Source organism: Poecilia reticulata, chromosome 14 (assembly GCF_904066995.2).
Source record: "Poecilia reticulata chromosome 14, P_reticulata-male-v2, whole genome shotgun sequence".
NCBI lineage: Eukaryota > Metazoa > Chordata > Actinopteri > Cyprinodontiformes > Poeciliidae > Poecilia > Poecilia reticulata.
Window position 1 is genome coordinate 16,183,493 of NC_088843.1, and position 24,031 is coordinate 16,207,523.

At 42.1% G+C, this 24,031-nt stretch overlaps 1 protein-coding gene across 1 annotated transcript in view; it reads right to left on the minus strand.

Moving 5' to 3' along the window:
• The window catches only part of rnf43 (ring finger protein 43), a 100,552-nt gene that overhangs the window by 23,454 nt on the left and 53,067 nt on the right, over positions 1-24,031 (minus strand). The window contains exon 2 of the mRNA XM_008428115.3: positions 15,834-15,947. Within this exon, the coding sequence (XP_008426337.1) occupies positions 15,834-15,947 (114 nt within the window). The remainder of the gene's footprint in view (positions 1-15,833; positions 15,948-24,031) is intronic.

A 24,031-nucleotide genomic window follows, 5' to 3' on the forward strand; every position in this document is an offset into this window, starting at 1 on the left:
AAAGGGACAGAGATGAAGAGAGAAAGAAAGAAAAGAGACAGGGAGTCTGGGAAGGGTGAATGGATATAAGGAAATGTCTTTTTTTATGGGAATGTCTCACTTAATCTCATAAAGGCAGCGTTAAAATCTCCTTCTGTTTGCAGAGCGGTTCAAAAGAGGCTCCACATGCCTCCGCTTGCTGTTATATGAAAACAACATTCTAATGCAGATCCTAAAGAGAGGCCAGCGGCTCTGAATGCACAATGGGAAGGGTGCTGTGCCAGATGTACTGCTGGAAGACGGGAGGGTGGGAAGAGATTTAAGAGGGAATGCAAGCAGCAGGTACAGCTCAGACACACACACAAAAAAGACGCGACGGAGTCGAATCAAAGCAACGCTTTTTCCTGTCAACGGGGCTGTGCAGAGTTGACCTGGAGCCGGTCTGGACGGTAAGGGTCACCCACCGGCCCTGCCTGCCACTCCCCTGAATCAACCCATTCAACTCTCCTGTTCCCGTCTCCCTCTTCATGTTTCACCATGAGACTTCCCACTGCCTTTGTCATTAATAGAGGAATGTCCTGGCTGGAATGACAACCTGTGGTTCACTGCGGCTCCTCAGCAGAGATTTAAGGGGAGCACCTTCATATTTAAGGTCTTTGAAAAGAAAACCTGGCTTTTCTATTTTCCACAAAAAAAAACCCATCTGCACCAGGCAGACAAATCATCCATCTGCAGTGCCTCGCAAAACTACGCATAACCTGCTGGATCATGCTGTAACATAAAATCGATAAAAATACATCAACAAGCCTTTATCATTACGCAATTTGTACACCCGTTCAAGCATTAGGAACCAGAGATCCAATAAACTGCAGTGTCATGACTCTGTTGCCATGTTTTCAAGCACACGGGCGCTTCTACACACCTCCGGGCCTCCTCGCCCGACAGCCGAGGCAAGACCGGGCCCATCTGCGAAGCTATTTTGACGAGCCACCCCTTCAAAATCTCCAGGGTTCAAGCTGTTGGAAGATCAAAGCACTAATACAGCAGTAATAATAAGTTACTGCCCTATGAACGCCTCTTTCATCAGGGAGGGGCTGTGATATAGTACATTTGTAACTGCAGGGCCATTAGGCGCTCGTCATATGATCCTATTTGCCATCCCTATGTGGAAAAATACCTTCAGCTCTGCAGGCTGACGGGGAAAGGCACGAGCTGATATAATGATCTGCAAACATGTCAAACTCTCTAAATATTTTGATACACCACCTAAACCAAAAGAGAGCCACCCTTGCCCTGCTTGCATCACGCTGAAGGTGCCTGAGTGCCACGGACGCATCACAACCAAAAGTATTTGGGCACAGAACGATATCTCCCGTCTTTCTTCTCGAGGACAACCTCCTATTTTTAGAGCAGCATTTTTTCTTCTCTCTCATATCTCATGTGCCAAACGACAGCGTGATGAAACCCTGACCCTCGCACGCTCCCTTTGAAGTGACAAGCGAGGGATGTGCCGAGCTAATACGAAAGCCTTGAGAGGCATTCGTTCTGGAATACCAGAAGCAGCCCTGCAGGGTAGGTGGCGTGTTTAACCCTCGGGCAGTAGATAAACAGCACCGGCGTGCGCGCGCACCAGTGCAAGAGCGAAGCGCGCTCGCTTTTAAACACAACGCACGAATCACAAAGGCGCTGTGGCGTGTGAGAGGAGAGAAAGCGTTAGCCGACTCCAACCACAGAGATACTGTCATCTTTGGGTGAAAATTTGTCAATTTCAAGAAGCATTCATGTGAGAACCCACCACAAACCATTCCCAGCTGCTTACCCGGGGGTTTACTAAGCACGGCGAGGCTGACTCATTAAAGTGAGGGTTGAACGGTTTACGCAATCATCAGATAAAGCAAAAACACTGAGATTTACAAGGGGGCTCTTTAAACACAACAGGATGTAAGGAGCCATGGAACGGCCTGCTGATTTACTCCATTAAAGTCACTGCGAACATGTGGAGCCGCCCTTCACGGAGGCTATTAGCAGGTTTAAAACAGCCCCCACTGGCGGGACGGTGGGCTGCTCCTCCGAGCGATGGCTCAGACAAAAAAATGAAACATGCTTCATCAGGTCGATCTAACAGCAGGAATTGGGGTTTGTTGTAATAGTATGAGCATGAATTGACCACATTTTTATCAATTAGGGTTATTGACTATTTACCGATTTTTTTGGTTCATTATTTGACTATTATTTTCAAAACTTAGTAGTTTGGTCGGCTTAAAACTTTGTTCATTACTCCCAATTTTTTAAAGGATTGTTAGCAACACATTACTAGGTTCTGGTAAAAAAAAAAAAAAAAGAAGAAAAAAGAGAAAAATGTAATTATAATGTATAAGGTGTCAAATTCATAAATTTACATTTAATGTGACTTTTTTAAAGGATATTACTGTTCCTACTTCTGAATGCAATTATTTCAAGTAGTGGTAAAATATTTAACAGTCAAACAGGATACAAACAGACACATTTATATCATGTAAGCTGCTAAGAAACCCAGTAGAAGATGCTGGGATGTAAAACTCCTTTTAACTGGTGTGTATTGTACAACATATGCAGTCTGACAAAGCTATTCAACGGAAAACACTGTGAAGCCCTAAAACACAGGTGCTAGTGAAAACTTTGGTTGCAGTTTTTTCTTCTTCTTTGAATTAGACATAATAAACTCATCACAGAAATCACTGAGGCTTGAATTATTCTTTAGACAAAAACATGTTTAAAATAGAACTCAAGTTCTTATAACTTATAAATGAATCTGTCGGTAGGTTTCAATATTACAATAATACAGAAAATGAAGTTGCAAAGAAGAATACGTATGTTGAATTAAGCTCAGAATGTAGGTAATAGTTTGTTTTTTAAATTAAGAAATTGTAAATTTTTACAATTTTTCTTAAAAATATGCTTAAAACTAGTGAAGCATCTACTGCTACTTATTAAACAATGTTTCAGACAAAAAACACTTTTCTCAAAATATGGAAGAAAATACAAAAACTAATTTTAAAAGCCAAAACATAAAGCAAACTAACAGATATTTGATGTAGTCTTCGAGTGTGGCTTCTTGAAGTTTTAAACACTTTTCTAACCTCCAGTTGCATCTAGCTGTGCTAGATTGTATGTGTAAACAGAATAGATCAATTTAACACGTGTTTTATGTCAAAACACATTTGCTAGCATCCATAAGTAACGTGTGTAAAGTTTCTGCCATCACACATTAGGGGGACATAGCTTACAATCCACACACAAGCAGGTGACAGTCCAACTGTTTCTATTTTGAAGAGCTGTCTCCCACTAGGCAACACTGTAGGCATCTCACTGTTTTGGTACAAAAAGTTTGTGGTAGCTCTGATGAAAACGTCCAGTTGGACTGCAGAACCGGAGGAGCCTTTGCCTATGAGCATGCAGAGGCTGTGCGCAGTCGTTTCAGGGATGGGAGAGGAAGAAGAAAAAAGCAGAAAAGTGAGAAAGTGCGAGCAACAAGCTGCTAATCGGGGGAAGAGAGCCAGCATATCTGAACACATCACCCCCAAAAGCAAACAGCAAATCGTCCAACTCTTATCCATGTGTCAGGAAAAGCTTCTGCTGTTCCTTCAGCTCCGAGTCAATGTTGAGCTTAGCAACGCGGCCGTCGTGCACGAAGCCGACAAGCCATGACAGGATGAGAGGAGGGAGCCCAGCGGAGACCCTCTGCAAATCACTCACACCTTGTTGGCAGCGGTGATGACAGTGGAGAACAGAAGTGAATGTCAACAATGCAGCAGGTCAAGGTGGAGCGCTAGGATCTGACCTGCAGAACTGCCTAACCCCAGAAATGCTTTAATGCTCCCAGCGTCCAGAAATCTGGAAGGGCGCTGATTGATTATTTTCCATAAACGAACAATGCTTGCTCTTGTTGTACGCTGGTTTAGGTTACTAGAATTAATGTTGAATTGACAACATATTACGATATTCAGTGATGAATAGATTACACCTTGATCTGCATCAGTCTGGGTTTGTGTCCATGTCTGTTTGTTAGTGAAGCCAGTTTTGGTTGTAAGACTCCAAATGTCTTTTACTAGACTTTTGTTTTACAAATCACTCAGCTGTATTTTCGTCCATAGTAACAACTTTGTTGAAATAAAATTCTGCACTAGTCAAGACTGGTGCTTGACCACCGTGTTTAAAATCCACAACTTTAGACTTCGGACCAAATGTTGCTCTTAGATCAGCGGCAGCGCCGACTGTTTTCTGGGTGCTTCAGTCACTCCAGGGGAGCAAAACTGTGACATTTCTAGGGTCTGTTTGTGGTTCTTGGCAGAAGCTTTATTCTTCTCACACTCTTCAGTCTTAACCGCTGTAGAACCAAACAATTATGCTCAGAAAGTATGTAGCATCGTATGGGTTTGCAACACAAGTGAGCCACTGGTGAAGATGAATGTCGTCTGGCCAACTGGCGATAAATGTGCAGTTACCCATGATAGATGCAGAAAAGATAGCTAGCCAGCCAGCAAGGCTACATTAACGGCGAGTTAACGGTAGCTTTGAATCACAAAACATAGATATCTAGGAGAGGCTCGTCAGTCTGAGAAAGGATTTAAAAAAACATGGAATATGTGAGATTAAATGGTTTCCTGCCATGACAACATGGTTAATGATTAAGATATGTGATTAACATATTTAATGCCAACTTAACTATGAATTTAAGAGATTTAACTGCCTTAATTCTAGATACATAAATGTAAGAATTTTTAAGGGTGCACAGACACCCTGAAAATGTAAACCTTTACTTGAGTCTTAGGTTTCCTATATAAAACAGACAATATTTGTGTATTTTGCTTAGTCTTTTTGTTATCCATGTCTCTCTCACAATCTTGAAGCCAAAATGAAGAGCAGACATGTCTCAACACGTGAAAAAATAAAAAATAAATATTGCAGTTTTCTTTGAAGTAGTAGTACATCTCTGTTTCTTCTGATTTAGTTTCCAAACACCTGATTGATAGAGCATATAGCTAACTTTAAGTCCTCAACATTCAGTTACAACTTCCACTCCAGAGTGTTGATGTCTGCAAAAAACAGGTGCGTTTACTGGTCGGAAAAAGTTTTCTTGACGCCCCCCTCAACACGGCTGTGGCTGAACGTCAATCACAATAATAAGTGTTGACTTGTGTTGCTCCACAGGTCAACAACGCCTTAACGAACGTCTCCTCTCGCCATCCTGAGGACCGTTCCATACTTTTGTGTCCCATCTGCACACCTGAACAAACACCATTCAGTACGTGCGGGGACTTTTTGCCTCTCGGAGGCCACCGAAATAACTCTTCCAAAAACTACGTGGCTGCGAAATGCAAAGGATACCACTTGTTTTTGAAGTGGTGACAAAAACAGGAATGCACTTCTCATTAAGCGGGAAAACCTGCAGCCCTCCTCTCTTTGTTGGGTCGCTCGCTAAGCAAAGTTCACAGTGAATGGTCTCCCCCAGCCATAAAGGCTTATTCTGGTGCTTCTAATCCACCTTCCCCCTCTCTGGTTCCAGACATCGACTATTAAAAAGTGCGCGGCTGTACATTACAGTTGCTGCCACACCCACAGATTCCACCTTGTCGGTGAACTCCCATTGTTACCAGTGGGAAATTTCATTCAAGGTGAATCCCTGCTTCGCTGGCTGAGGCATTGAACGGCCTGAATGCAGCCGTCTGCCCCTAATGTGCGGATAATCTTCCTGAAATTGTGTCGCCAGCCCTTCAGAGATAAGATGAGGTCAACAAACAGCAGCCCAAGGCTTGTTTGGGTGACTATAGATTGAAAAACATTCCTGCTGCCGCCGACTTTTCTTTGTCCAAAATATTCTTCCCGTGGGAGCATGCACACACGCACACGCACACCAGTGCTACTGCACACCTGACTCAGATTGTCTCCATCTTTGCTCTGTGGTACGATCCTATAAAAAGATAATATACTTTATATCCAATAAATTCTGAATATTATTGAAATGTACATTTATTTCAATAAATGTTATCACTACCTGAAGCACTTTATATAGATTAAAGCCACACACGCTGGTGTTTTCCAGCCTTTATTTCTGTCGACCATGATGATTTTCTGCTTAGATTTATTAATAATAACAGAAAAATGTGGGTTTAATCAAAAGTAAATTTAATACGATCTTAAAAGTTGTTATTTTGAAAAGGTTCTTCTAATCTGACATATGTGCCTGTTCAGAAAAAATATTCGGTAACACTTTATTTGAAGGGGGTGAATAAGACTGACATGACACTTTCATAAACATGTCCTAACACCTGTCATTAAGTCAGAAATCATTATTGTTTAAACTTTACCTTTAATAACAAAAAGTTACCTAATTTTTAAAGGGCAATCAGTAATAATATTATAACAAATTTATATCGGTAATGATTTATTGGTTAATGTCAAGTTGTCATAACAAAGACATTTTGAATAATGTCAACTTTGTATTAAAAGGGTCATAATTTACCAAATGACGCTTTATGACAACAGTCATAAATATTCATGAAGGCTTATTCATGTTCATGACAGGTGTTTTCTTAGCATCAACAACAGCGCAAAAGAAAACGAGTTAAGTGTACAACAGTTCATGTCGGAGTGGGGTGCGGTTGGGACTCTTCCCGTTACAGGTGGATAAGGGAGTAGGACTGACTAAGGTGCACTTTGTGTGACTTTGTTCTTCCTCAGGGAAGAACAAGAAGGACACAAAATAAACTGAATGGGTGCAGAAAAACAAACTGCGGAGAACGAGGAAACATTAAAAAAAAAAACACTCGTCGTGACGCTTGGGCATCTTCACTCAGGCTTCTGCAAAGAGGACAACGAGAACATGACTAGATATTTATTCCATGACCAGCTTCATCCATCTTAGAGTCCACGCTGACGGAAAGCCTTCCCGCAGCATGAGGCTGCCACCGACGTGTTGCACCCAGTCCAAATGGTGCACTAGTTTGGTTTTCCATCCACCCTCTTCCACCTGATTGCTGCCTGGCTTGTGGGAAACGCCTGCACAGTTTTGACTTTCTTCTTATCATTCGTCTTCCATGAAGGTCGGATACATGAAGGCGTAAATCTCTGAGGCCTTCACAGAACTAAAAGATTCACGTTAGAGACCAGGACTGCAACTAACCATTATATTGACTATTCTGATGGTTAATCAATTAATGGGATTAAAAAATTGGCACTTTCTCAAGATTCTTTATTTTACTACTTAAACCTTTTCACACAACATTAAAAATAACCAAATTAAACAACTAAATTCATTTTTTTTAAATAAGAAAAGAAACATTTTATTGCCTGAAGTGCAATAACACAGCACTCCTTTAGTAAATCTGAACTGGGTGAAGTTAAAACTATGCCACTTGAGAAGTTTTGGCTAAAACCTAAAAGTGTTTTAACCTTACATATTAAATATATTTTTGTACAGATTGGCCTAATTACTTCTCTGAATATGTTGTTGTTTTTTCACCATATTTTTGAGTCTGTGTACTCCTGTTAACGATTCATCGAATACTAAATGAGTTGACGATTATTTATTTTAAACTGAATAATCACAATTAATCATTTCAGCCCCATTATAGACAAAGTGATTTCTGTTTACTGTCTATTAACTTCTGGGAGGAATTGCAGAAATATATTTTGTTTTGGGGCTTATATGCATATATGAAAAGCATTTATAATATACAGTCTGTGTACATAGGCATGTCACACTTTTTAAAAAAGTCTTTTTACTTACACTTTCATACTTTTTGTTCTACTATTTTGCGTTTTTGATGTGAGTAAAACTCGTCCTGCAGAATGGCAAAAAGTGGAACGGGTGTGAATGTTATTGCCAGGCCACAATATTTCCGGTCAGAAGTATTTGATGCGTTTGTCCGCACAGCCACAGTTTAACCGTTTGCTCAGCTCGATGTAATGATGAGTCATCGAGGAGATCTGCAAAAGTCAAGAGTCCGGTCTCGTTCCTGCTGGGTTTGGTGGCTTTTATTTGAGGCGACTTTCAGGGTTTTCACCAACAAAACAGACGAGGTGTGAAAACCAGCCTTTTATTTCTTCACTAGTCAAAGAGTCAAAGCAGGTTTTTTTCCGTCTTTTTTACTATGCTGCCTGAAATTTTTTTTTTCCAAGGTTAAATGGAAGCCAAAATTAGCAAGCAAAATGAAGGGAGACTTTAACAAAAATGTGTTTATAAACCTATACGGAAATGTAAGCTTCATTCTTTTGAAGCTATCGCACTGAAGAAGACCCGACCAAAACCATAAACCTATTTGTCAAAGTACAGAAGGAATATTACTCTCAGCATAAAAGTAAGAAACGGCTTGTATGGTTTGGTGGAAGGACTAAAAAAACAGATTTTAAACTATCCCCATGTGGTTTTTAAAGGTTTTATGTAGTAGACTCAGAGTTTATCTGATATTGGAAACAGATTAAATGTTGGGAGGGGGAGGTGTGTGTGTTTGTGTTTGCTTCAGATATTGGAATGTGCGTGGTTTCTGCAGCTTTTTTAAAGTAAAGCCAAAGAAGAAAAGAGAAAAAAAAAAAGAGAGGGGGGTCGGTTTCAGACCAACAGAAGAAAGAGACAGAAAGTCCTAGTTCATCCTCTGGAATACAACCTTCCTACAACTGTCTGGCATAAGGCGAGCGAATAATGAATTTTTCAGGAGAGAAATCAAAGCGAATTCAGAAGTCTTCAAACGCTGACGCATTTCATACCAGCCAAAACGGCCATTGTGTACCTGCTGCTTTCTGCATTTAGTCTGAAAGCTAAAATATCCGTCTTTTTCCAGATGTTTCTCGATGTTCCTCCTCCTTGACGTGTCCCAGCTGAGCTGCAGAAGTTGGCCTCGGTTAACAAAAGAAACAAAAAGAAAAAACCCAGAGATGCCAAAGGCAGCTGCCGTTGCCGTTCCAGCGACCTGTCTATGCTACATTACCAATAACAGCCTTCGGCCAGAGTCACCCCCCCTGCAGACAATAAGAGAGAAAAACAATGTCATGAGGACTGTGATTTATCCGTCCCTCAGCAGGCTTTCTCTTGTTCTCGACCACTTCCTGTCATTGGGACTGCTTTTACTAGTCTGGAAGCTAAGGCAACAGTAGGAGACCAACCTAACCATTAAGAGCAGTTTATGACTTCCTTCTTATTTCTTTTTTTCTGTCGAATGGATCGGAGCCTGAGAGTTAGGTCACCCAGTCAAATCGAGCTGTCACATGCGATCTGAGCCTCAACAGACCGGCCAATCACAGTTTTCAGTCCTTCCCAATGAGTGTTTTATTTAAAGTGTGGAATAGCAATATAAAATCCCTTCCTCCACATGGATGCTGCGCTGACTTTCCTTCTTTCATCGAAGAAGGAAAGTCATCGCCCGATGTGCTCCGGGAGTAGATATTATTAAATCAATCGGTTTGTTTTCCTCAAAACATATCTTTGGGGAGGGAATGGATCGGATCCAAAGCAGCAGGCAACAATAATGTTGCCCAATTAACTCTCAACCCACACGTGTTTTGAAGTTTTCATGTTATACCTGGGAAAAAAATTAACAAAAAAAAAAAAAAAGATTGTAGGAATGTTTTTCGCCCGCTGTCAGGGACCGGAGCGAAAGGTTTTTTTTACAACGGTGCGCGAGTTTGTTGCAAAACTAAACCGCAGAAACCCTGATGGTTATGTGCACTCCAGATCTGTCGTTTTTGATTAATTAATCTGCCAATTTTAATCCTCCTCCTTCCAAAACACCTGGTTACCAAGTCAACGCCTGCACAAATCACCTTCCTCATCACTTTCATCTTTAAGTGTTGCCCAGAGGTAGGCGTGTTGCAGCAGCCGCCCGTGTGATAAGACACAGGTTGTTCAGGTGCACCTCTTTCACGGCGTTCCCAAGGGAAAACAAACACAAAAAAATGCAGATTGACCCGTATGCGTGCTCTGTGTTCGGATATTTATAGCCTCTGTGTTGTGCTAATAGTTAGATATATAAATATTTCATGTCAATTTAAATAAAAAGTAAAAAAATATATAATAATAATAGTAATAATAAAGTTTGAAGAAACTACCTTACATTTCTGTAAAATGTGATGAAAATATAATTTGCTGCATGCTGTTTGAAGTGCAGCAAATGGTGTGTTTCTGACTGCTGAAATGAGCACACAAAGATCAGACATTCTGGAATAACGTTTTTTAGAAAATTTAATCTAAAAATGGATGATATAGGCACCTGAAAAATACATCATTTCAGGGGGAAAAGCTTGTTCTAATTGTGACGCATGGAGGTGAAAAATTGTCACGATTTGAAGATGACAGCTCACCATCGCCCGCCATGAATTCTACTTTTTATCAGAGGAAAACGTGAGATCAAATGTAAAAAAACAAACAAAAAAAAACTAAGCTGAACCTACAACACGACTAGAACCCGAAATACACCAGTAAATTCACCAAGAATTAGCTTAGCTTCAGAATATTCTGATTATAACAGGCATTGCAAGTAGAGAAAGAAACACATGCAACAGGCTGACATTAATGTAAATATAATGTGAATATGGTAATAATAACCCTCTATATTCTAAATTGATCAGGAATTCAATGTCAACACAAGTTAGACATCTTTACTTATGTTTGACGACTGAGTGGCAACAGGCTAACTCATGTAGCTTCCTGTCACACCACAGACATGTGCACTTATAAGTTCACATGAATTAATTGAATTAAGTTTTTTAACAAGATGGCAAAATAAGACTCATTTCCCAAAAACTGTTTTTCAATTTGGCCTTTGTATACAAGTTTGTTTTTGCCGTAACTATTTGCATAGACTCATAGAGCATCGGTAAAATTATGCTAACTGCTCAAATAAGAAGCCATGGTTCATATTCATTGACCTTTGGTGTTAGCTAGTTTTCTAACTGATGCTAACAGCAGCTAGCTAGAAAACAGTGCTAAAGGTGTGTTCAATTTGTGTTAGAAGTCCAACTAGAAAATGGAAATCATGTCGAACTCAGACCAGGAAATGTCATCATGTCTAAGATGAATGTGGTCCATTTGCCAGACGGAAAACTTATTTGATTTGCTATATGTTTTTGATGCTAACTGCTAGTAGTAGTAGTACACACTGAAATAAATATATTTTACTGCCTTTAACACATTCAAATGTCAAAAGAACATGTTAATAAATGGAGGTTGCACAGCACTGTGTTCCTCTGGTGTAGTAACCCACTAAAAAAGACTTATTATTGTGGCCAGTAGTCCCTTATAATCCTCAGAATTACCACCAAAAATACATTATTATGTATTTTTGCAATATAAGTTTTAGAATATATGTTACATTGTTTCATTTCTAAGGTAGGCACTTGTGTCAGATCATCTAATTCAATGTTAAAGAGTAATTCATTTTTTAATTTAAGATTTATGGAATCTCGGTTAGTCGACGTAACGAGGGTAGCACTATAGCTAATATTAGCTGGTATCTCACCCGTGGACATAAATTCAGTAAAGTAATATTCTAATTACAAAATATACACAATAATAGGTCCATCATACGTGTGAAACGTTGTCTGTCGAGCCCTCACATCAATAGTCCATCAATCCGAACAACAATATCCCGCAGTGCTGAGGCATCTTCTGCTGTTTTGCTTGAACAAAGTAGGAGGGACGACCGCTCCAAGATGGCCGCCGCATTTTCAGCCCAAAAGTTCACACAAGGCAAATATGTATATAACAATGCATCTTCTTAAGTTTTGAAGCAATAACTCATTGAAATTTTAAGCTACTACCTTTCTAACTTCCTGCAGAAGCAAGCTACACTGTAGTGCTAATGCCAGTTTGTATGTAATCAGTAACAAACTTGATTTTAGCTGCTGTCTTCCACAACCGTGTTGCTATTAATTACATTACTGCTGACATCTCCTCTTACAAGCAATGAGCATCAAGTTCCAAGTAAAGCTGTTAGATCAGGTAGCTAGCGCTACTTATCATGCTAATGCTGCCTGGCACTTAGCCTGATTTATAATGGTGCTTGATTAGCAGAAACAAACAGCACATTACAAGCTGCTTCGCCATATTTGGTATTACACACAAAGAGTGAATTAAACCGACTTGATTAGACACAAGGCGGCTCTAACGAATGCAGAAATAAGCGGGCGTCGTCATCCAGGGATCAGGAATAGTTTGTGCTCGTAATGGATGTGACACATTAAAACGGGTGCATAAACGGATTGATTAACAATGTGATCCGCTGTGAAACGTTTGTAAAGCACGCCTGACATGACATGATCCACTAACACACATACTGGATGAACAAACAGATGAACTTCAAAGGCTCGGATAAAGAAAACAGGATTACTGCAGAAAGCAGGCCAAGAGGTCTTTTCATCTGAGGGGGCAGAATCAATAAGAAAACCTCTATGAGAGTTAACAAGTTCAGGCAAGGGCCCAAGACTCAGTCACCGTAGGAGCTGTTTTCACAAAACAATCCCAGGGTTAAAGTGCTTCACAAAGCTGAACACAAAGTGGGAGTAGCTGATGGGAGAGTGTGTTTGGAATAAAGTCCAACTGGTGAGTTTTTCTCAGATTTTTCCTCCCGAATCTTGTGTTGCTCGGCTGCTCGACCCGAGAACATATCCGGAGCTTCCATGTAAACAGACGAGGCAAGCAGAGAGCGGACGGATCTTTTCCACTGCAGCACAACATGCTGGCAGAGAGAGAGAGAGAGAGAGAGAGAGAGAGAGAGAGAGAGAGAGAGAGAGAGAGAGAGAGAGAGAGAGAGAGAGAGAGAGAGAGAGAGAGAAAGTATGCAGCCTCTACTTGTGTTATGTTGTGTGGTGGAATGAAGCAAAACCACTGGAGTGGTCGAAGGATCTGATTCAGACATTTACAAAGAGAGAGGGACACACACACACACACACGCACGCACGCACGCACGCACACACGCACACACACACACACACACACACACACACACACACACACACACACACACACACACACACACACACTGGTGGGCACCAGCTGCAGCTCAAGGGAAACTTCTACACTTTTAGAGAAAATTTCGGATTTTCCGGAGCTTTATAATAAAAGTTCAAATTAAATTCATAAAAGTGTTAAATAATTAATGAAAAAAACAACAACAAAAAGAAAAGCTGAACAGGTTTTTAATAAAGTTGGATGCCTTCCACTTCATTCACTATCTGTAAGCTTAAAGTTTGAAAATGTATTATAAATTTAAACTAAGGAATGTTCCCATCATTAATCTCCAAATTATAATGTGTTACATGAAAGAAGAATACAGTGAAAGATGAGGACAGTATCTTCGGTTATTCTCTTTGCTTTGGGATGAGACAGAGTGTCAAAACACGAAAAAAGAAAACTGTGCGTCTGGAGTAGAGGTGCAAAGAGAAACTGGTCAGTGACCTGAACCACTGACCAGTTTTACTAGTCTGGTCTGTGACTGATCCGTGATTGGCTGGTTGGAAATTATCTTTTTGTTTCCAGTTGGTAAATGCAGCTTATATAAGAGCTACGCGTCTGTAGAGTAAAAACATATTGCAGGTAAAAGGGCTAAATATATATATATATATATATATATATATATATATATATATAAAAAATTGGTTTGATTATTCCCTTAAAGATGAAATGTTGGTAATCTTTTCAAAATCTCACAGGTAAGGCGGCTGTATATTTCATAAAATACACACATGCGCCTTATTGCTAATATATGATGATAAAAGCTATTTAAAATGTCACCATCATGATCATCTTTGATAAGAAATAACAGTGAAATCCTGTTTGACTGCGGAGCTGTGCAACACTGACTGTTCTTTCTCACACAGTGTGACATCACCTCTAACAGAAGAGTCTATGATTGATCACAGACAAGCTCCTATATATCTACAATAAATTAGTTATTGATTTTAAAATTCAACACAACTGACAGAAAATCAAAGGTTTTTCCACTCAAATAGTAGCTTAGCCAGCACTGTCGTTAATATTAAAGGGATCTCCGATGCCTTATCCGATTTAAAAAAAGGAAAAGTTTGTTGTTTTAATCAAATCTTTGTTGTATTTAACCGTAATCATTATCTGTTCAATTTGAAATTTATCAGGAAAGTATAAAATATGTTTCCAATGTTGTTTATGTATTTTTTTTGTTGTCTCCAGTTAAACTGACACTTACAGGTCAGAGGTTTTACAAATTCGGCAATTGGAAACCGACCACCAATCTCTGACCAGTGCGTTCTTTAATCCTGGGAGCCACACCAGCCGAAATGTTCAAAAGCACGGTGAGAAAGCTCGGGTAAAGAGCACGAAAGAGGCAGAGGGGTGAAGAAATCTCCTTGCAGGGACTCGAGGAATCTTTGAAAACCAACTTAAAAACAAAGGACAAGAACAAAACCTTCCCCATTAAGGTTCTTAACCTCACTTTGTTTGCTTTGCGCTCTATTCTAAGTGTACGTGGTGCAACACGAGCCCTCTGTGGCCTTCCCAGGCTCCTATAGGCTGGCCGGGGCGCCTTGGAGCCAGACTAAACTATAAACAAGTGCCATCTAGAGAACGGAGGCAGGGACGGCACCGCACATCCCGTACAGTACGGTCTGATTCATCCTCTTCAAAAGACATGGGGTGAACTTCATAACAGCTGCATGGTGAAACCCCCCCAACCCCACAATGACTCCCCCCCAGTAAATCCACCGTGACCAAAAGCTCTGAATCTCACCAAGAAAAGGGAGGATGCAGGTGGCTGGATTGGAGTTTATTGCAACACATACTGTAGTTTCCAGGGAGCCAAAACAACAAGATCCCCCTCCACCCCTCCACCGCCACCTCCCTCAGCACCCACCTCACAAGCACACACTCCTCCCTCCTTAACTTCTCTGGATCTCAAAGGCCGTCAGCGGGGAGGGAGAGAGCGAGCACTCGGAAGCGGTCGCCTTTTGTTCCACGCTCTTTTAGCGCTGGGGAGGGCGAGGGAACTTTTTGTTTATGGGACAACACAGGGTTGCCATTAAGGCTTTAATCAAAACTATTCTCTGCAGTCAGCCTTGAGTGACAGCAGCGCTCTCCCCCAGTCCCCGATCCCCGCCGTCAACCAACCCACCCTCACAGGGAGCGACAGGAGGAGGGAAGAGAAGGGAAACTGTGGGAATGTCTCTAGATTGTCGCCGCGGCGGGCAGCTCCTCGACATGGCTTTAAATTAGGGGGGAAAAGAAAACACAGGCTAAAAAAAGCGAGCCGCCTAACTATACTCCTGCCTGCTAATTTGTCACCACTTGAAAAACGGGAGGGAAAAATAGCAACAGTTTAAATCGCGCCGCTTTCAAGCCGAGGGATGCCAGCCAGCGACGCATGGCAGAATACTTAAAGACGCCGGGGGGAGATTTAGGTCAGCTCCGACAAAACTTACACATGCATCGAAATTATTGTGGCTGGAATCTGCGGAGGTCTGGCTGCATTCTTATTAGAGGGAAGCAGAAATGGAGAACCCTGAGCGTCTGGCTGGCTGAGATCGGCCCGGTGACAGCTGGGGCCCGAAAGCCTCACATCCAGAGCCAGGGCTCATAGCCACTTGCTACATAGCAGCGCCGAGCCATTCCCACCCCACCGCCCCCTCGCTTCTTTCTTTCAAGACCTCACCCTGAAAGATCACTGTCCTAAAAAGAAAAAATTCTGCCAAATAATTCCCTCAAAAACCTTTTGTACTTTATCCAAAAGCGGAAGGAGAGCTGGGAGAGAAGGCAGCGTGGAGAGATGTTTCATCTCGCTGCTGCCAAGTCTGACAAAAGAAAAGGGGTCACAGAGAGGGGCATCGCTGTGTGTTTTGTGTGTGAGGGGTACCTTATCCAGCAGCGGCGAGCAGTGGGGACCTAATTGCTCCAGCTTGACGATGGTGATGAAGCCGCTGTCTTGTCGTTCATCCTCGCTTGTGTTGCACAGAGACACAGGGTGATACTGCAGAAGACAGAGACAAACAGGGTAAGCAAACATTGTTTTCCCTTCAGTTATTTTACTTATTATTACCCAAGCGACACAAACGTGTCTGAAATTCTGAGCAATCACAATTTATGCCATTATGTTAGCTACTTAACATTTCAATGGGATTTAAAAAAAAAAGTTAATGAAACTAACTGGAGATCCTGAAAGAGAGAAGAAGCAAAGAGGCCCATGGTAGCTTTGGAGGAGCTGCTGAGATCCACAGTTCAGGACAGAACAACTCTGGCCTTTATGGAAGAAATACAAGAACATACACCAAGGTTTTTAAGCAGACCAGAGTTTTCTTTTTTTGGTCTGCATCAGAGTTTGTTTGCACATTCACACCTCCCCAAATGAACCAGATTTTCTAGGCACAAACAAACTAGAGGCCTAATCCAGTCGTTGATTTGCCCGTGGATTTCCGTCAACAGCAAAGTCTCGACATTTTCAATTTGTGATGAGTAGTTGACAAAATGCAAATAGATAACTCCATGGTCAAACCTTGAGAGTCAAACCTTTTTATAAATTGTAGCCCAAGAAGATATACAATGTCAACTGGAAAGGGGAAGCCGAACGATCACGCCCACACCGCCTAACCCAGAATGCCAATAGAGACACCTAATCTGGCTTGAAGCAAACCAAACATTAACCAGCTAGAGTGAGGCTTTAGATATGTCCCTGGTCCAACACACCTGAATCAAATGACTGAATCACCTCCTCAGCATGCAGTCAAGTTCTCCAGAGACCTGCTTAAGGCCTCGTTATGTGACTCAGGAGAGTCAAAGCAGAGGCAAATCCAAGACCTCAGGGCCTGGATTTGAAGACCTCTGGTTTAGATCGAGGCGCATTATAAAATGTTAGTTTGGCCCAAAGTTCAGCCCTAAATTCAGATGAGAATCTGTGACAAGACTTGCAAATTGCTGGTTATGTAGACTCTTCACCAGCTTTGTCTTCTTTGTAATATCGGACTCTCAGACACAGGAGGGCTTCGTCAATTCCCCACTAAGCCCTTCTCAGATTTTTTTATTTGTAAAAAACTATGAAAACCAGAGGTCCATCTCACCAAACCACCGGTGACGTTTGTGGTTGCAACAAAAGGCGACAAAGTTCGGGCAGAGTAAACACATCTACCAGGTACCGTAGAGACTAAGGGAGGTGTTTTCACACCAACAGTGAAGTTGGAGGCATTTGTGTGTGATGCTGACGCTCTTCCCTCATAAACCAATGAAATCAATTACATGGAAGGTGATGTTCACTCCCACACAAAGCCTCAAGGATCCAAAGAATGAGAGATAGGCTTTTGGTAGGAACATTTGATCCCCTCTGAAAGGGAAGAAAATCGTAACTGCTGAAAGGCTGCATTTAACAGCTCAAGGGGATAGCCGCAGCGCTCGCAGGTCACAGACATGCTGTCACGAGTCACAGAGGCAGCAATGTGCTCCTCAACCTTCTTCCGAACACTCCTCCAAGTAAAGTCTTCTCCTGATCAGTTCTCGTTTCGGACTCCCGGGGCGCACCCGCACTCCGGTTCCACGGTCCGGGCCTAGGCCGGAACGGTTCTGCCCCTCTTCGTGTGGCTGCGGACCCCTTCCCTCCCTCCCTTCCTCCCTCCCTCAACTCGCCCAGCGGAAATCTCCAAATTAAAAAGACCCAGGGGTGACATCAACAGCTGGCATCCCCGGGTTGGGGAATTGACGTAATGGGCTGCAAAGGGCTGGTGCATGTCTGTCAGGCGGAGGGAGGGAGGGAGAGAGGAGAGGAGGCACGATGGAAAACAGACTTGGAAAACCAGACTGGGACAGCGAGATAAAAGGAAGGGCCAGAAAACAGCAGCACCTGGCCGCTACTAACCGTCTGGATTCCTGCGGAAGCAGTGAAAGTGGAAAGATGCATTTTAGTACATCGTGTGTAATATGCCATCACCTGATCTTAGGAAAACAAAAGTCACCCATCGTACGTTAAATCGTAGGATTGAAGCGTCTTTCTAAACGCTGACAGCAGCTGTTGTCGAGCTGAGCTTACAAAGACGACGAATTCGAATACACCACTTCAAATATGGCGGCTGGTGTTCGTGACGGCAGCGAGCTGCAGAGCAGAAAGAACCCCTGGCTGGCTCCATACGCTGCGCTGCCAGCTGTCTCCACCAATCTGCATTTACTAGACTCAAATTAGAGGCCCACGGTTGAACTTGGCCTTCGACAAAACAGAAGTTCAGAAAAAAATACTTTTATTGACATTACTCCTGTGATGCCTTGACCTCTGCTCGTCTTTTGTGGTAAATTTGTGGGACATGCTAGAACAGAAAAACAATCAACAAGATGGTTGGGGAAAATGGCTAACTTGACGCTTGTTTGGATCTCTTTGTGACATTAAGCAAGTCGCTACATGACGCTGTGCAATCACACCAAATAAAGGAGATAATAACCCCAATGCTGAGCCAAACAGACTCAGAAGGAGTGGCTGCTTTTACTTTCTTCTGGCTTTCCTCTAAGGCCAACCACCTATGTTTTGCGTCTCGAACTACACCAGGCATTATCTTCTATTTTAGATGCGTCGGCACCGCTTACAATCGGATCCCCGCCGAACACTCTGCGTGTGCCACCGTCGGTGCCGCGTACCGCTCCGAGGCACGCTGTTTTGCTGGACTATAAACGGCAACAAGGACACTCTGAAACGTCTTCATTTGGCTTTTTTTTTTTTTTTTTTTTGGTGTGTGGCCCTGACAAAAACAGAGCCTGGGAAACCAAATCACTGAGTCTCCATTTCACAGGGACGAGAAACCACAGGCAACGCAAACTGTTCCCCACAGACTGTTAACAATGCAAACTCCTCCGTTCCGCCTCCTCCTCATCTGTCTAGATCTGTTGCAGTACCGACGGGGACATGTCCCTCGGCTCCTTTGTAGCCTCGATTAAAGGCATTTCTTTTTCAGCTCAATCAAAGACTACCAAAAATATTCCAGGGCTAAAAAAAAAAAAAAACAGAAAAAAACAAAACAAAACAAAACCTAAGCCTCAAAAACAAGTACATGGAAAGAAAAAAAAGGAGGAAATAAATAGTAGCTGCAGTACAGAGTCAATAATATTGTTTTTCCCTATGACTTTGCCCTGCAGATCTTCTTTTTTTTTTTTTTTTTTTTAAAGATAATCAGTATGCAAGCGTTTTAGTTCATCTGCTGCCAGTAGGGAACTGAGCCCAGGCGGTTGTGTCAGTCGGAGCTAAGGTGGGAAGTTTGAACCTCTCATCAGGCTCTGCCACCAGCTGTTCAAGTCACAGATCCTCCAGCAATCTGTGGCCAAACTGCTACCTCAAAATGAAGCAGTTTTTTTTTTTTCTCTCTTTTGCTCAAATGAAATTCATCGAATGAAGACTCCGAGCGAAGAAGCTCTGCCTAAGGGTCTGGAAAGTCTGCCAGGTTACTGCAAGTCAAGCAACAAGTCAAGCAACAATTCAATCAACGTGGTAGACGCAAACCTGTGAACACACACAGGGAACACACATCTGACGCACCTCTGGGGTGACTCAGATCCAAACATCTGCATCAGGAGGCGACAGACTCGACATTAGAGTTGTTGAAATAAAACAAAAGAAGAAAAGCCTGCAAATGGTCAAAGATTGGGATGATTTTCCCCTAAACATTTTGAGCTAATTTCATCTGAGGTTTTATTTCACATTTAATAAAAGCAAAGACAGATGGAAACTGAGTTGCGCTTCAACATGATGCACAACTTTTAATAAACCAAGCAGAACCAGGAGGCGGGTCTTAGTGCTGTCAATCACCCTCCGTGTGGTGCTGCATGTTTCCTGTGCTCTCTGCCTGTCTCGCTCTCTGCTGCGCTTGTACTCCTGAGCTTGTCGTGAATGCTAAGCCTAGTTAGCATGGCCACTGGTGATGGCAGATAAACGGTTTTCCTGTGATGGTAAGTTGTTTCTCCACTATTAGCACAGTGAGTACATGAGGTTGATTGACAGCGCTGTGACTCTCCTCCTGGATCTGATTGGTTGTTTTTCGTCGGGAGCTGGGAATTTCTTCAGACAGCAATAGCAGCTTAGGGATGAGATGGAGGAGATCAATATTTTCACAGATTATCTGTCTCATTTTAGATTGTCACAAGATAGTGATAATTTTAGCAAATATGTAAAAAAACATACTTTTATAAACGTTACATACTGCAGCTCCAATATGCACAGTGGAAACAATCTTAGCACTACTGTAGAAGCTAACGTCCATGGTCTTCTTGGGGTTTCAGCCAATCAATGCCAAGGTAAATAAATAGTGCTCCTGGATTGGCTGCGTTTCAAATGCCGGCCAATATCACACTAAGTAGCAATGCACCTAAATATTTCAGCTGAATTTACTTTTTCAATTTTAGGTACGCTCTACTAAACATTCAGTGAGTAGGCATGTTTTCCACGAATGATTTGTAGTCATGCTACTTAGAAAATCTACAAATACTGAACCGCAAAAAGGCTGGAGCCTGCAAGTTATGTAATGTACAAATGTGCTCCAGTTAAGGGCAGCTGAATGTAATGATCTGATCCGATCGGGTGGCTTTAACATAATGCACGGCTTCCAAAGATGGCAACTTGAACCTCAAGGCTGGTTGTAATTCATTACTTCCACATCAAGGTGGAAGAGGTACAACTCTTTACCTTTACCAGGTTTCTCTAAAACCTGGTATAGATAACAGATAAAGATAAAGCCAAAGCCTAGAAAACTATCGCTATAAAAGATTGGATGAATTTCTGGCAATTTCCAAAGAGAATATAAAGAAATGATTCAAGGTTCATGACTTTTGCCGGGAAGTCTGGATTAAAACTCGTCTTTGAAAGTCTAATCAAAACTTACTGAAGCAGACTTTACAGTGGTTTGTTTTAATTACAGGAAAAGCGGCTACAAAAAAGGATCAACTCAACCGCATGTAATAGCTAAAAGCGATCGCAATCCGGTTGCCCGGATTACTGTTGCCGTGAACGCTACAACAACCAGCGCCACACGGCTTTCGCTCAGAAATGAGCCCGAGGTGACAGGGCGGGTTGAGACACTGACCCCTCGCTTTCCACCTTGCCATTTTGGAAACAAGTCCGTTCAACATCAGGGTGTGAGAGTCTGCAGAGAGAGCACGGCTCCGTGTTCTTGCTAAAGGCACCCAAGCATGTGCTTGCATGCGAATGTGAACGTGTGCACAAGCGTGAGCGACTGGCGGAAAAAAAAAATGTTCCTGAGCGTTTCTCCAAGGGAGCCTGACGCATAGCTAGTTGTTGTCAGTCCGATCCCCAAAGTTTGCTTTTCTTTCTTGACCCAGACTGCTTTGAGCTGTCAGTGTCAAAAAAGCGTCCCGTTTACGCACTCCTAATTGAGAAATCTTTGTGTATCCTTAGCACATCTAACGCTCATAGGGTCGAGAAGGCGGCTTGCCAAGGGAGCAGAACAGACATCCTCCCTGTTGGAGCATCTGGAAAAGTGGGATCAGAGTCCTTCACCCCCCTTTTCTCTTTGCAAATACAAATGAACAGGAGGCCTTACTGCTTTGGTCCTGTCAAAACAAAGAGAGTGTCATCTTCCAGCCCCTTTCTCATTGACAGTGTCGGCCCCGTATCCAGTGACGGTTACCACGGGGAATAACTTGGGGGGAAACGTGATCCCTTAATGAAGCTCAGGTAATTACCACCAACCCCAAATTTGCCCGGGCGCTTTCTTTAAGTAGGAGCCTCCCTCCACACCCACCCGCTCCCCCGCCAAAGTTCAGGCCCGTCAGACTGTCTCTGCTTCATGAAAGGTATTAGAGCGAAAAGAAAGAACCTGGGGAGGGAAGAGGAGCAGAGAGCTGAAGAAACGGGTGGCTGAGGGGTGAATTAAAACACTTCCACTGTTTGGAACGCCAGATAAAGGATGTGTTAGCAGGTCACGGTGTTCGCCGTCTGCACTATTTCGCTGTTCGGCCCTCCCTTTCATGCTTGCTTCCCTCGCTTCTGTTAGATAACGTGGCATAAAAAGAGGGGTGAACTTTGCACAGCGAGGCGCAGGAGCTGGGGACAGCCACACCTGTGCCGTGGAGGCTGTCGCCGCAAATGTTACTTCTTTGTTGTTTCAGGGTGTTAACTTTCAGTCAATTATGTCAAAAGCAGTTTTGCATATTTATAACGGAACAGATGAAGAAGGAGACACCTGCGAAAATATGCGGGCAGAACGCGTTTACGTTGTCTCGCCAAAGTTTTTATGCTCGTTGAACTTTTTCCACAATGTGTCACATTACAAGCAACTTCAATGAGTTTTACTGGGATTTTATGTGACAGTTCAAGAAAAGAGAGAGTTGTGGGGAAGATTAAAGCAGAGGCTGGTCCTAAGACAATATTCTAAGCTTTAAATACAGCACATGACGCTGCGTCGTCTATCAAGACAGACATGAAGAAATAATAATAATAATTGCAGATGAGAGAATCTCATGACAGGCAGGGTAACTCGCACCCTGTCTGGCTTATGCAAAAAGGATTTCTGCAGATTTCACCAATTTTTAAGACTATTAAGAGTGGCATTTTAGACCTGTATCTACACAGAAATGTACGCACATCTTCCAGACAAACTGGTGAAAAATTTGCAGTTACCCATGTTAGACATAAAAGAGCGAGGGAGCAAGCTAGCTGTGTTAGCAGCTGGTTACCGGTAGCCTCAATCGCCTTAGAACCAGAAGATGTTTGTGTGCGACTCAAACATTTGCCTGACAAAAAAGTTCAGTGAGGAAAAAAAAAAAAAAGAATATACAAGATTAGATAGTCCTGTCAAGACTAAATATCAGATCTGTGATTAACGTATTTAAGGGCACTTTACTTTTATAAATTAATTTAAGACATTCAAAGGCCTTAATTTTTTTGATGCATGGATTTAAGTCTTTTTAAGGGGAAGTGATAGGAATTCATATTTTAGTTTAGCAGAAGTCGTGTTTGGAGCACCGCAAACAAGGTGAAGTCAAATAAGACCAGAATTGAACTTTTTGGCCTACATGCAAAATTCTACATATGCTAGAAAACTAATATCACACCGACAGAAACATGAGCACCGTGACATGTAGTGGTGGCAACATTATGATGTGGGGTTCAATTCATCAGCAGGGTCAGAGAAGGGTCGGAGATGATGGATGAACAGATGGATGGACTGTCACGGAAGAAAACCTGCTAGATGTTGCAAAAGACGTGAAACATACAGAGTTCAGACCTTCAGTCAATTTAAAATCTGTACCAACACCTGAGAGTCAATGTTCACAGCCTCTCTCCGACCAGTCTGACAGAGCTTCCATTATTGAACTTTCCATCAGACGTATTTTCTATTGATACTGATCATGTTTCTATCGCGGTATATATTTCTATTGATTTATTACCCAACCCTAAAGTGTGAAGTATAGTGAGGGGTTCAGTGGAAGGAAGTCCAAAATCTTAGACCCAAGTCAAACAGTTTAAAAGACTGACATGTATACTGTTTTAAGAAAGTTATTAAAAAAGTCTCTAATGTTCTCACCAAGTCCTCTGGGACTTGAACACAAATAATTTGAGTGACAGTGAGTAAAAAAAATGAAAAAAAGTGTCTTTTTTTATTTTACAATAACTAATTTCTGCAGATGTATGAAACTAAAGCATCTGCTAAAAATAAAAATCTAATCTCCAATGTGTGTCTTGAGGTTGGGTAACAGTTTAGTAACACTAATCAGAAAGGGATTGATGATATATTTGATTTTTAGTTCAAATATACCGTCGGTAAAGTAAGCATCTGGTTGCTCTTAGTCTCAAAAAAAAAAGAAAAAAAAAAGAAAAACATTTCTTTACAGACACAACTGTCTGTCGCAGTGGGGATTCTGAGGAAACGGCCTCAAGTCGAAGCCAAGTGCCTTGGCTGCACGTCATGCACAGGTTCTGTGGCCTTCCTAACATAAACACCTGGCATATACAAACACATTAGCATAGACTCAGAAAAAAAAAAAAAAGAAAACAACCTGAGGCTCTCCATCAGTCTCAGGCCAGGCTACTGCTATACATTTCAAAGCTCACAGCTAAACATAAACACAGCACTT